The 14,327-nt window shown below is 38.1% G+C and overlaps 1 protein-coding gene across 2 annotated transcripts in view; it reads left to right on the top strand.

The window, feature by feature from the left end:
- Nucleotides 1-14,327, top strand: part of CHD8 (chromodomain helicase DNA binding protein 8) — a 44,801-nt gene that overhangs the window by 7,101 nt on the left and 23,373 nt on the right. For both annotated transcript variants that reach the window (XM_012734084.1, XM_004694674.2), the window contains exons 3-9: nucleotides 343-717; nucleotides 1,511-1,896; nucleotides 3,694-3,808; nucleotides 11,901-12,083; nucleotides 12,162-12,230; nucleotides 12,581-12,636; nucleotides 13,174-13,291. In XM_012734084.1, the coding sequence (XP_012589538.1) occupies nucleotides 343-717; nucleotides 1,511-1,896; nucleotides 3,694-3,808; nucleotides 11,901-12,083; nucleotides 12,162-12,230; nucleotides 12,581-12,636; nucleotides 13,174-13,291 (1,302 nt within the window). The remainder of the gene's footprint in view (nucleotides 1-342; nucleotides 718-1,510; nucleotides 1,897-3,693; nucleotides 3,809-11,900; nucleotides 12,084-12,161; nucleotides 12,231-12,580; nucleotides 12,637-13,173; nucleotides 13,292-14,327) is intronic.

A 14,327-nucleotide genomic window follows, 5' to 3' on the forward strand; every position in this document is an offset into this window, starting at 1 on the left:
GTATTGAGTAATAAGACCAATGGGAAGAAGCTCCAAGAAGGTGGTAGATTTTCATCCAAATAAAGTCGTTTGTTCTAACAGATTTCAAAAACATTGAAATGACTGCCTGAGAAGATCCTGTCTTCTATCAGGAATATTCAAAAGTAGGCTTGCTACCTAGCTGGCACAGGTGTTATAGAAAAGATTATATCAGGACAGAGGAGGAGGATGATCAAAATGAATTGTACCAAATCTTCTGACCCTCAGTTTTTATGATTCTAGGATGAGGAAAGCTGGTGTAAATATTTAAAGGTGCCATTCTTTAACATTGTGCCTCTTGCAATTTCCTTTTTTTTACTCTAGGGTGAGTCAAAACGCATCACCCTGGTCCTCCAACAGCCACAGTCTGGAGGTCCCCAAGGAGGACACCGGCATGTCGTGCTAGGGAGTCTACCAGGCAAGATAGTGTTACAGGGCAACCAGCTGGCAGCCCTGACTCAAGCCAAGAATGCCCAGGGACAGCCTGCCAAAGTAGTAACTATCCAGCTGCAGGTGCAGCAGCCACAGCAGAAAATCCAGATTGTACCACAGCCACCATCATCACAGCCCCAGCCCCAGCAGCCACCCTCAACCCAGCCCGTGACACTCTCCTCTGTGCAGCAGGCTCAGATAATGGGGCCAGGACAGAGCCCAGGACAAAGACTTTCAGTACCACTCAAGGTTGTGCTGCAGCCACAGGTGAGACTTCTCTAGTTAGGCAAGAACACCAGTCTCTTAGTACCTTGCTCTTAGCCCTCAGCAACTACTTTTCAAATGTAGCACCAGTTTAGATTTATACTTCTGAACTGAGATAACAGACTTTTACTTCTTCTACCCATGGAAATCTTGTTTCAGTTGCATGATGAAAAGATTTGAGGATTATTGTTTGGTTTGGGGTAGAGATTTTATTTTATCTGGGTTTATCCTGGAACTATCTTATTTATAATCTTTTTTAACATCCTTATAAAATAAAAATGATTCAAAATAGGCTGTCATATAAAAGATAAATAAAAGGTCTCAAAGGCGTCACTTATCTCACCCGAGAGAGCTAATGGTAGCCAAAAGTAGAATCTGAACTTTTAAGTTGTTACTTTTACCTCACAGAAATTATGGGCTACATTGGTTGAAATTTTTGCCCCTTAAGCCACTAAGAGATACACAATGATGTAAAAATAAACTATTATATAAATAAATTATTACTTTATTATATAAATAAAGTATATAAAATAAAAAAGGGTTAAAAAAAACACTGATAGTTATTGATAGTAGGAACACAGGTAAAGGAAATCGTAATTTAGTTGGCATAATTTTTGCCTTTTCTCACGCCCCAACAAGAACAATTTTTGTTTTAATTGTGTCTAGGTTTGATAAGACTTGATCTCTCTTGGTGAAGAATTAGCTAAAGCGTGTAGCCTACCAGCTTTTTGTCTGGGTTTCATTTAGGTCACTCAGTTACAAGGATGGTGAAATTTTAGTGTCTTTATTTTTCTAGGCTGGCTCTTCACAAGGAGCCTCTTCCGGGCTCTCTGTAGTTAAAGTTCTGAGTGCCAGTGAAGTAGCAGCTCTATCATCACCAGCAAGCTCTGCTCCTCATACCGGGGGCAAGACAGGAATGGAGGAAAACCGCAGGCTGGAACACCAGAAAAAGCAAGAGAAAGCAAATCGGATTGTAGCAGAAGCCATTGCTAGGGCCCGTGCCCGGGGTGAGCAGAACATACCTCGAGTACTAAATGAGGATGAATTGCCCAGTGTTCGGCCTGAGGAAGAAGGTGAAAAGAAACGTCGAAAGAAGAGCAGTGGGGAAAGACTCAAGGAAGAAAAGCCAAAGAAGAGTAAAACATCTGGTACCTCTAAAACTAAAGGCAAGAATAAGCTAAAGTAAGTACTGCTCCTTGCTGCTTCCATAGGACGTTTGACATTGCACTCATTTTAAAGTTAAGAGTTGAGAGAAACCATATTATGTTTATGTTTAACAGATACATAATTCAGAGTGACCAGTGTATCATGAAAGAGAATATGAACTTTTTTTTCTGTGTTGCAATGCTAATTGTTAAACAGTTGAAAATTAGCATGTTTGAAAGAGAAACACATGGGAAAGCTAACTAGTAGCCTTGGCATTCACACTTAAAAGCTGTGGCTATGTTTGTATATATTTACCCTGATCTTATATCACTATAGAGTATAAGATTTCCCACTGCCTCTAACACCTACACCAGTAAAAGCTGCTGGAGATGTCGTCGTCCTGTTCTGGCATCTCATCTCCAAACTGAAAACCTTTCAACAGCCTCTCTACCTGAAGCAGTGTTGAGAGAAACATGCCTTACCTTGCCACATAATTCTTGTCCGAATTCTGTGTCCTCTTTCCTTTCTGTGTTAAGTAGCTTCACACCTTCCTTCTTTGTTTTTCTCCCATGCTCCTGCTCTGTAAGATTCTTCAGACTTTGTACCAAAGTTACAATTCATATTTGTACAGGATTTTTCAATTACAAGTTTCATACCTGTTCTTTTTAAAGATTTAAAAAAAAATTATACATAGGCCCTCCCTAGTGGCGCAGCGGGTTAAAGGGCTGCACTGAGAAGCTAAAGCCACTTCCGCATGAGTTCGATTCCCGCCTGCCCCGGAGGTGACCACATGGCGCGGCAGACCTCTCCTGACCCACCCGCTGCTCCCCTCAGCAGTGTACTTCGTCGATCTGCCTGTTCTGCTCCCCACTCTGTCTCTGGTGAAGCCTCTCGCCACTCCAGTTCTCTATGTACAAATAAATCTTTAAAAATATATATATACATATAAGAATGGGGGTGCAGGCCAAAGGTGCAGGGGTGGAGGTGAGGATTCATCAGAGACAGAATGTGTAACAGAAGAGGCAGACAGAAAGAAATACACTGCTGAAGGGAGCAAAGGGTGAAAACAGAGGGTGCTCCTGTGGGTTAGCTCATTTGCTGTGGATCGGACTTGTGCTTAGTGGTTGATGCTAGCTTGATAGCTGAGACTAAACCCTTTGTGCCATGAGGGAGGCCCTTATATAAGTGATCTTTAATAACTGTTAGACCATGTGTTACTAATGTTTACAAATAAGGAAACTAATGCTAGTGATAGACCTTGAACTAAAAAAGTAACTTTGTAGTTCTTAGTCCAGTATGTTCTCTCTTATTCAACCTTCCATTCTGTACTTGTGACAGCAAGGATTTGTCGTTCTCTGGTGTAAAGATCAGCCCAGTGGATTAGAAACCCCAATATCTTTTTTTTATTCCCCCCAAGTACACTACTTAATAGTTGTGTGTCCCACACACAAGAGCTAGACACTTGTATCTGGAAATTTCACATATGATGGTATAAACTTTGTTTTTTTAAGATTGATTTATTTATACATACAGAACTGGGATACAGGGCAGAGGTGCAGGACTGTGAGAGGATTCACCAGAGACAGTGAGAAGCAGGATGGGCAGATTAATGAAGTACGCTGCTGAGGGGAGCAGTGGGTGAGACTGGAGAGGTCTGCTGCACCACGTGGGTCACCTCCCTGGTGGGGTCTGAACCCATGCTAAAGTGGCTGCAGCTAGCTTCATAGTGCTATACAGGCTTTAACATGTTGTGTCACCAGGGAGGGCAAGATTATATTTTCTTACAAATTTTTCTTAACCTCACTGAAAATGAATTTGGTTTTTCCTTTTTAGCACCATCACTCCTGTCGTGGGTAAGAAAAGAAAGCGTAATACTTCATCTGATAATTCAGATGTGGAAGTCATGCCTGCACAATCACCCCGAGAAGATGAAGAAAGCAGCATTCAGGTAAAATGAACCTTAAAGAACTCGTATCTGTCTTATTTCTGACATAGGAGAAATAGATACTGAGCAACTGTAAGCATGTACACATTTTAGTGGTTTTTCTTTTTTTTTTCTTTTAAAGATTTATTTATTTGTGCATACAGAACTGGCGTACAGGCCAGAGGCTCAGGGGCGGTGAGAGGCTTCACCAGAGACAGCGTGGGGAGCAGAACAGGCAGATCCACGAAGTACACTGCTGAGGGGAGCAGCGGGCGGGTCAGGAGAGGTCTGCCACACCATGTGGTCACCTCCGGGGCAGGCGGGAATTGAACTCATGTGGAAGTGGCTTTTAGCTTCTCAGTGCAGTGCTTTAATCCGCTGCGCCACTAGGGAGGGCCTTTTTTTTCTTTTTAAGATGGATTTATTTATGCACACAGAACTGGGGCACAGGCCAGAGATGCGGGGTTCAGTGAGAGGATTCACCAGAGACAGAGTGGGTAGCACAACAGACTGACTGATGAAGTGCTCTGCTGAGGGGATAAGCAGGTGGGATAGGAGAGTCTGCAATGCCATGTGGGTCACCCCCTGGCCAGAACTCTTAACTCGTGCTATAGTGGCTGTGGATCTCTTCATACTGCTTCATACTAACCCATTGCACCATTTTAGTGGTTTTTCTAAGCCTATGTATAGGCCTAAAAGGTAAAAGAGGTAGGACTTGGTCATTGTCATGTCTTTTAAATTTTGTCTTTTTAGGCAAAAGCTTATTGTAGAAAATGAATTTTTTTAAATTCCAATTTTAAAAACTAAGCAAATATGAAATCAGAGTTACTGATTATTGTCATGACCATGTCAGGACTTTATTTTGTCTTAGATCTGTCCAACTACTCCCATTTCCTTTTCTTTTTTACACTTCAGGGTTCTGACTCTGAACTGGATACTTCCACACAAAGTTTTCCCTACCCCCCCCTTTTTTTTTTAAGATTTTATTTATTTATGCATACAAGATGTAAACCAGAGGTGCAGGGGTGAGAGGATTCACCGAGACAGAGTGGAGAGCAAAACAGGCAGATCAACTGAAATAAACTGCTGAGGGAAGCAGCAGGAGAGACAGGAGAGGCTGCTGCACCACATGGGTCAGCTCTCTGGCTGGGAATTGAACTTATGCTGCAGTGGCTGCAGATAGCTTCACAGTGCTGTGACTTAGTCTGTTGCACTAACAGGGGGACCCCAGATTTCCCTGGAATTAAGACACTGGACACCCATGTTATCTAAATAGCTCTACCATCCTAGTTCATTAACAGATTTAGCTTTGTCTTAATTTCCCACTGCAGGTGGAGGTTTGAACCTTAGTTGCCACTCTAATAATACTTAACATATCTCTCCTGTTCATATACATTCATATACAAATACATTTAAAAATTGATATTTTGGGTTCATGTGGGGTAAGTTAACATGTGAAAATAGCTAAGACATATTTGAAAAGGAAAATAAGGCAAAAACTAGATTTAATGGACATTATTCCAAACCTTATATCAAAGGTTTGGAATAAGAGAAGAAATACCAATAAAATAATAGTCTAAAAAAAAAAGTCTAGAAACAGACTTAAAAGTTACAAAAATGGGTCTCTCCCTGGTGGCACAACGGGTTAAAGTACCACATTGTGAAACTCTCTGAAGCCACTGAGCATGAGCTCTATCCCCAACCAAGGAGCTGACACACATGGTGTGGCAGACCTCTCCTGGCCTTCCCACTGCTCCCCTCAGCAGTGTTTTTGAGTACATCTGTCTAACCTGCTCCCCACTCCGTCCCTGCTGAATCCTCTCACAGCCCTTGAACCTCTGGCCATACACCAGTTCTGTAAGCATAAATAAATAAATCTTTAAAAAAAAAATCACAAAAATGCCATTTTAAATCAGTGGATAGGAAAGAGTATTTAATAAATGTTAGGAAAACTGAGTACACATTTACCAAAAAATAAACCTTAATTTCTTGTACCAGTCATTAAACCAAATCAAAACAAATATTAATTTAATTGAAGGTTTAAATGTAAAAATTGAAATTAATTTTCTATAAAATATTTATGAAATTTTAAATTATCAAGTGAGATGGATCTTAAAGGAGAAGATTGATATTTTTGACTATATAAAAATGATGCATATAGAACAGCATCAATTCCATAAGCAGCATAGTAGTTATGAGCCCACACTCTAACAAAATCTGTTGGGTTCTCATCTTTACCATTTAGTAACCTTGTCATTTCACCTAACCTTGGTACCTCAATTTCTACATTTCTAAAATGCAAGTAATAATCAACCAATAGGGTTATTAGGAAGATTAGATGTTGAAAAAGCACATATACCGGTACTTAACTCATGATAAGAACTCACAGTAAGATTAATATATATGTTTATTAAATAAAAGTGTCAGTAGTGTTAATAATTAAGAAACAAACTGAGAACAAATCTTTGTAATACAAGAAACATAAAGTTAAGTAAGAGTTAAAAAGTATGTTAGTTTGCTAGGGCTGCTATAACAAAATAGCACAAAATGTATGGCTTAACAACAGAAATTTATTTTCTCGTGTTCTGAATGCTAAATGTTCAAGGGCCAGCAATTTGGGTTCCTCTAATAGCCTCTCTCCTGGCCTTAGTGTGGCCACCTTACTGTGTTCTCCGCATGGCCTTTTCCCAGTTATCCGCATTCCTTAGTATCTTTCTGTGTGTTCAAATTTCTCTGCCTTACAATAATACCAGTCAAATTGAACGAGGACCCACCCTAAAAAGTTCATTTTAACTTAATCATTTCTTTAAAGATCTGTGGCCAGGTACAATTGCATTTTAAGGTAATGGGGGTTAAAATTGCATTATAAGAATGTTTGGGGATGCAGTTCAACCTTTAGCTGTGGTGATGGCGTCACTGGCAGTGGATTTAAGGAATAGACACTTTAGACACAATTGGTGGGAGGGAGTGCTGAGGCAATTTTTTTGTTGTCAGCATGTGTATATAGTGTCCACTGACTTAATGATCCTGCACCTAGGAAACTGATAAATACATTCTCAGAAGTATGCAGTGAAGCATATATTGTGGCAGAATTAGCCAAATATTTAATGTCTGTTACTGGGAAAATAAAATCATTAAAAGCCACCCAGTGGAGTACTACAAGGCAATTAAAAACAATGAAGGGTTCTCCCTGGTTGTGCAACAAATTAAAGGGCAACACTCTGAGGCTATACCTAGCCACTGCAGCACGAGTTCAACCCCCAGCCAGGGACCTGACCCACATGGCGCAGCAGACCTCTCCTGTATCACCCGCTGCTCCCCTCAGCAGTGTATTTCAGTACATCTGCCTGTTCTGCTCCCCACTCTGTCTCTGGTGAGTCCTCTCATACCTCTAGCCTAGACCCCAGTTCTTGTATGTATAAATAAGTCTTTTTAAAAAAAAAACAATGAAATAGAGTAGGACATGCTAATGTCGAAAACATCTTCATATTGAATGAAAAGATCTAAATATAGAATAGTATGTATAAATCTTTTTAATAACCCTGAGTGTATAAACACATGCATATCCCACCCCTTTATTTCCCCTGTGGATGATTGAACAAGAGGCTTTTTTTTAATGTTTTTTGTTGTTGTTTTTGTTTTTAAAAGATTTATTTATTTGTTCATATAGAACTGGGGTACAGGCCAGAGGCTCGGAGGTGGCGAGAGGCTTCACCAGAGACAGAGTGGGGAGCAGAACAAGCAGATCTATGAAGTACACTGTGAGGGGAGCAGCGGGTGGGTCAGGAGAGGTCTGCCTCGCCATGTGGTCACCTCCGGGGCAGGCGGGAATCAAACTCATGCGGAAGTGGCTTTAGCTTCTCAGTGCTGTGCTTTAACCTGCTGTGCCACCAGGGAAGGCCTGAATAAGTGTTTTTAAGAGTATGTTTCTTTGAGGAGAGAGAAGGGTAAAAGGGAAAGTGGGTCATGGTTATTCTTTCAGTTTTTTTTCTTTGAAACTTAATTTACTTGACCATTTACAATTTTATTTTCATATATATGGGTGAAGAAAATGATCTAACAGTTCAAAAAAAAGCATACTTTATAAAAATCTCCAATCTACACCCCAACCTCACAGTCCACAGTTCTTTTCCAAGAAGGAACCTGTTACCATTTTTCCTGTGTTCTTTTCATGAGAATTCTACTTTTGCATCTATTTCATGTTAGTAGTCCATATCTATGCTTTTTTTTTTTTTTCATGCATATAGAAGTGGGGTACAGACCAGAGGTGCAGGGGCATTGAGAGGATTCACCAGAAACAGTGGGGAGCAGAACAGGCAGATTGACGAAGTACACAGCTGAGGGGAGCAGCGGGCGACACAAGAGAGGAGGTCTGGGATCCGAACTCTCACTGAAGCAGTCGGCTCACTTGCAGTGCTGTGCTTTAACCCATTGCGCCACCAGGGAGGGCCACTTTTTTTAAAGGTCTGTTTATGCACATAGAACTGGGATACAGGCCAGAAGTGTGGGGGGTGAGGGGGTTCACCAGAGACAAAGTGGGGAACAGAACAGCAGATAGACAAAGTACACTGCTGAGGGAGTGAGACAGGAGAGGTCTGCTTTACCATGCAGGTCACCTCCAGGTCTGGGAATCTAACTCAGGCTGAGGCAGCTGTGGCTCGGTGTCCTAACCTGTTGTGACATCAGGGAGGGACATATCTATGCATTTGTTTTTTCTCTACCAGAACATTTTGAAGATTGTTCTTTATCAGAAGAGATAGATCTATAACATGGTTCCCCACCTTTTCGTTATGAAAATGTTGACGCATAGAGATTATGAAGTCCTATTTTCCCATTCTCTCACCTCAGTTCTTAACAACAGATATGTTTGTCATATCCCTTTCTAAATTATTTTAAGCAGTCCAAGTAATTTTAATGTCTCTTAAACTTTGTAAAAATATACTAAGATTACTATGTGATGGATGTAATGTACTTTAAATAATACATCAACACATAAAGTGGAAGATAGAAGTTCTCTGTAATCCCAATCATTATACCTACCTACCAGTAGTTCGTGTGTCTTCTCAGACATTTTTAATGAGGTAGAATATACATGCAGTGAAATGTACATAGGTTTTCTTTGTAATCTTAGGTGAGTTTTCACTAATGTATATATCCACGTGCAACCACTACACACAAATTTGATCCACAACCAGGGAGCTGACCCACATGGTGCAGCAGACCTCTCATGTCTTACCAGCTACTCCCCTCAGCAGTATATTTTAATAGATACACCTGTTCTGCTCCCCAATCTGTCTCTGATGAATTCTCTCATCCCCTGCACCTCAGCTCTTGTATGCATAAATAAACTTAAAAAAAAAAAATAACCTTTCCATTACACTAAATAGTTCCCTTCTACAATCTTCCAGTTAGTCATCCCACCTCCCAGTAGGCAGTCATTATTACTATAGTCATTATTACTATAGATGAACTTCCTATAAATGGAATGATATAATATGTGCTTTTAGGTCTTACTTCTTGCAGCATAGTGGCTTTGAGATTCATTCATGTTGTTGAATGTATCAGTAGTTCATTCTTATTTTTCTTGAGTTTTTTTTTTTTTTTTTTTTGAGTTATATCACAATGTTTATCCATGGACATTTGGGTTGTTTCCACTTTGGAACTATTAAGAATAAGGCTGAAATGAACAATCTTACTGTGAGTACTTAGTACAAGTGATGTGGAGCTATTATGAATATTATGAATTATTACAATTATTATGAATAAGGCATAGCTTATCATTTCTCAAGGATAAATGCCTGAGAATGGATTTGATAAGACTGTATGATGGTTAAACAAATAAACGTAACACTTTACAAAAATCGGCTAGATTCCAAAGTGATTTTATATTGCCACCAGTAGAGTTCCATTTTCATATCTTCTGCATTTAGTGTTGTTAATCTACCCCATTCTTTTTAAGTAGTGTACAGTATACATTGTTTTTTTTTTTAAGATTTATTTATTCGTACAGAACTGGGGTACAGGCCAGAGGTGTGGAGGGTGAGAGGATTCACCAGAGACAGAGTGGGGTCCAGAATAGGCAGATCAACGAAGTACACTGCTGAGGGGAGCAGCGGACGGGTCAGGAGAGGTCTGCCTCGCCATGTGGATCTCCTCCAGGGCAGCCAGGGATCGAACTTAAGCGGAAGTGGCTTAAGCTTCTTTGTGCTGTGCTTTAACCCGCTGCGCCACTAGAGAGGGCCCCATTATACCTTGTTTTAACAGTATTGTAATTTGTTTAACCGTTTAACCCTATTGATGGGCATTTAGGTTTTATCTAGTCTTATACTACAGCAAGGAATGTATATATGCAAATTTACCTGTAAGTTATCTTAAAACTGTAATTACTGTATCAAAGGGCATTATTAAATTTTCTTTCAAAAGTTCATATCCTTGTATATTCTTTAACAAAATGCATGAGTGTCTGTTTTAAATATTTAATCGAACTTTTCTAGTTTTGCAAATTTTCTGGCACAATAAAAATGGTATCTGCATTTAATTTTCTTATGATTATTTTATTGTGAGTAGGAACATCTTTTTTGCAATAAAAAGCCATTTTGTTTCCTGTGAACTGTCCATGTCCTGTGCCCACATTTCTATTGTATTATTGATCTTCACTCAAAAGAAGTTTTTATGCATAGGAACCGTATCATATGATATTTTCTTTAGTTTATGATCTGTATCAGCTGTGTTTATGGTGGATTATAGTATACATATATCATGTTATTTTATAAGCTGAGATTGATCAATTTATTATAAACACTATGATGTAGGATTATAAATTTCCATGTCTTCATGTAGAAATTTTGTTATTTTTTCCTTTTCCTTTAAATCTTTGATCTTCTGTAATTTTGTTTGTTTCTTCCTTTAAATGGTTGGCCATTTGTTTCTCTCCACTTGCTATTTTTAACATGTTCTAAAGTTCACTAAATATTTTACTCTCTACTTGGACACTATTTCATTGACTTACCTCTTCTTGAAGAATTGTGTTTATTAGTATTTCTTTATATTGGGTTTCATATTTGGTAAGTATAGTTTTCCTGGCTAGTCATTGGTATTTATTTCTCCATTGCAATTTTAGAATCAGTTTATCCAATTAAAACATTTTGTTGATTTTGCTGTCAGATTTGTGTTATCAAGAATTGTCATATTCTAGAACATTAATGTTTATCCCCACTTGTCTTTTTTTACATCTTATAGTGTTTTAGAATTTTCTTCATGTATTATTTTGTTTATTTCTTACTCTAATTGTTTAGATAATTTTATTCCCAATAATAGAATCTTTCATATTTTCTGGCAGAGGAACATAGGAATGTTCCTGATTTTTAAAACAGCAGGTTTACTCAATGGTTTTCTTTCTGACAACTCATTTGATTCTTTTGGGTTTTCAGGAACAACATGATTAAAAATAATATCTATTTTCTATCACTTCCAATTTTTTATTATGAGTGCAAGTATTACTTAAAAATATTTACCTCAGGCCCTCCCTGGTGGCGCAGCGGGTTAAAGCACACTACTAAGAAGCTAAAGCCAATTCCACATGAGTTTGATTCCCGCCTGCCCTGGAGGTGACCACATGGCGTGGCAGACCTCTTCTGACCGGCCTGCTGCTCCCCTCAGCAGTGTACTTCGTAGATCTGCCTGTTCTGCTCCCCACTCTGTCTCTGGTGAAGCCTCTCGCCACCCCTGAGCCTCTGGCCTGTACCCCAGTTCTGTATGCAAAAACAAATAAATCTTAAAAAAAAAAATTTACCTCAACCAGTTGAAAGAATAAAGTATATTTAAAATGTATCAATAATGGAAAATATCTCCATTAAAAAAAAAAAGCAGAATAATATGTATAGTGTTTTGTGTATGTATATGTGTGAGAATTAAAACAGAAACAAAATATTTTTGCACCATTACCCTATAGGGTTGTTTCTGGTGTGAAGTATTGTGCACCCTGCAGATTAAGAGTACTACTTGTGTTTAACTTTTCATAGGAATTTTGGAGTAAGATTTAATGACTGCAGGGAATTTTAAATGTTTTCCTTTTGAAAGTCCTCAGCAATTATTTCAATCACTTTTGTTTCTGTAGAAGAGGCGCTCAAATCGCCAAGTTAAGCGAAAAAAATACACAGAAGATCTGGATATAAAGATCACAGATGATGAAGAAGAAGAAGAAGTAGATGTAACTGGTCCAATAAAAACTGAGCCTATCCTCCCTGAGCCTGTGCAGGAACCAGATGGAGAGACTTTGCCTTCCATGCAGTTCTTTGTGGTAAGCTGAGAACTTGTAATTTGAGAGGTTGGTCCTGTGTTCCCAATCTCTGTTGACTGACTACAACTTTTGCTACAGGAGAATCCCAGTGAAGAAGATGCAGCCATTGTAGATAAAGTGCTTTCTATGCGGATTGTGAAGAAGGAGGTGAGGCCTCTATCTTAACTATCAGCCTTTAAAGCATGTTGATAGGCTTTATTTAATGAGCACTTTTGGTTGCCGGAATAAATATTGCTAGAGTGTACTTATCAGAGATGGTGGAGAAAAGTTAGCTAGAACTTGAGAACTGTCTTATTGCCTTATCCTTGCTTATTCATTTAAAATAGGTAAAAGTTTATTCTACTATCAAGCTTCTTATACTGAAATACTAGTTTAATCTTTCAGTCAAATAATATGTTCTCTTGAGAATTGATATGAACTTCTACATGTATGATTAAAATTAAAAGTTCTTGCTTTGACAAATAAAGTATTGGTAACTGCAATTTCTTTTTTCTCAGCTTCCTTCTGGACAATATACTGAAGCAGAAGAATTCTTTGTCAAGTATAAGAACTAGTATGTGATCTGTGCAAAAAAATTTTTACCCCAAATTTCCCAGGGCTGTAAAAAGTTAACCTGTATAGGCTATTTGTAGGGGAGTTGGGGGGGGTGGGGGGGGCTGGGTTTATTTCTTTTGAATGGTTTCCTACCCCAGTACATTTTCAGTGAGGAAAATTGCTGTTTGGATTGAAATTCAAGAATTAACATGGTTTTAATATTTCTGTAGAAAGGTAGAGTGAAGATAGTTTCTTGGTTGCTGATAAAATCTCTTACTTTCCTCTATACCTTACTATAAGCCTAAGACCTTGCTATTCAAAGTATGATTTGTAGAGAAGCAAAATTAGCATCATTTGGGTATCTGTCAGATATGTAAATTTTCAAACCCAGACCAAGTGTTTATGTGCAAACTTAAGTTTAAGTACTGACCTAGAAGACTCATACCATACTTTAGCATGTGATCATATCTGCTTCTGGCTGATTTCCAAATTTTGAACACATGCCTACCAGTTCCTTTTTCTCATACCATGACTGGCCATTTCCATCCTCTTCCAGCTCCTATTTACACTGTGAATGGGCTACCATCTCCCAACTTGAGAAGGATAAGAGGATCCATCAAAAACTAAAACGCTTTAAAACCAAAATGGCTCAGATGAGACACTTCTTCCATGAGGTAATTAGAAATATTATTGCCTGTCACTTCTTTCATAAAAGTATAAATTATAGTGTTATCAATCTTGACTGATTCTTCAAAAGACTTGTATGTGTATAAGTATGAAATTCTAATTTTGATCCTTGGAGTCCCCTTACTTAATTGTTGCATGCCTTCTTTTCCCAGCTCTAAATATGATATTTTTGTAAGTTATAGAATATTTGAAATTGATTTGTTCAACATTCATAAAGTATTTTCAAAGTGGGTGATAAATCAACCTCTGCACTTGAGGTATTTTTCCTCTAGTGTTCATCTGTTGATGGTATCTAAAGATAAACATAAACAGCTATATCAATAAGAGAACATTTATTTTCTCAAGTTTCTAATCTATTACTACTAGAAATAGTGAAAAGGTATTTTAATTTCTCATATCTAGTGTTATGGGATGATTACTAGTTAAATACTGGAGTATGCTTAAGGATCTCTTGAACATGTTTAAGCCATCTGTTTTGCTTTGAGGGTTTTGTGTACACATATTCTTTAACAAACTTATTTTTCATCTTTAGAATATATACACTATATTAAGTCCCCTGAGAAAGATTAATTTTCAAAAATTCTTAGAGCAAAAAGGGAAAAGGTGTAATGAGAAAGATTGAGAAAAGGAATAATGTATAACCAGCTCCCCAAAATAAGTTTTAACTGAAAAATGAGATAAACCTAGCTTTATACCACTAGGTTTATTAATAAATTAATTATTTTCCATATCATCTGAAGAGCACAAGTAGGACCATGAAGGTTTTATATTTCTTTTTGTAAGAAAATAAGTATAATTGGGTTGTGTTTTCCTCCGTGGTCTTTTTAATTTGTGAAATGCTCCATGCAACTATAATCCCATTCTAGCTGGCATTAGATGTACAATTTATGACTATTTTACTGAATTCTGTTAACTGACTCATACTTGGTTAAATCTGCCTTTACAGGTCAAACATTTAACCAGATCAGTCATTCATTTATTCATCACTTTATTATACTATAATAAGCAAATCAGACATGATCT

Source organism: Condylura cristata, unplaced genomic scaffold (genome assembly GCF_000260355.1).
Source record: "Condylura cristata isolate star-nosed mole 26May11 unplaced genomic scaffold, ConCri1.0 scaffold00045, whole genome shotgun sequence".
Taxonomy (NCBI): Eukaryota; Metazoa; Chordata; class Mammalia; order Eulipotyphla; family Talpidae; genus Condylura; species Condylura cristata.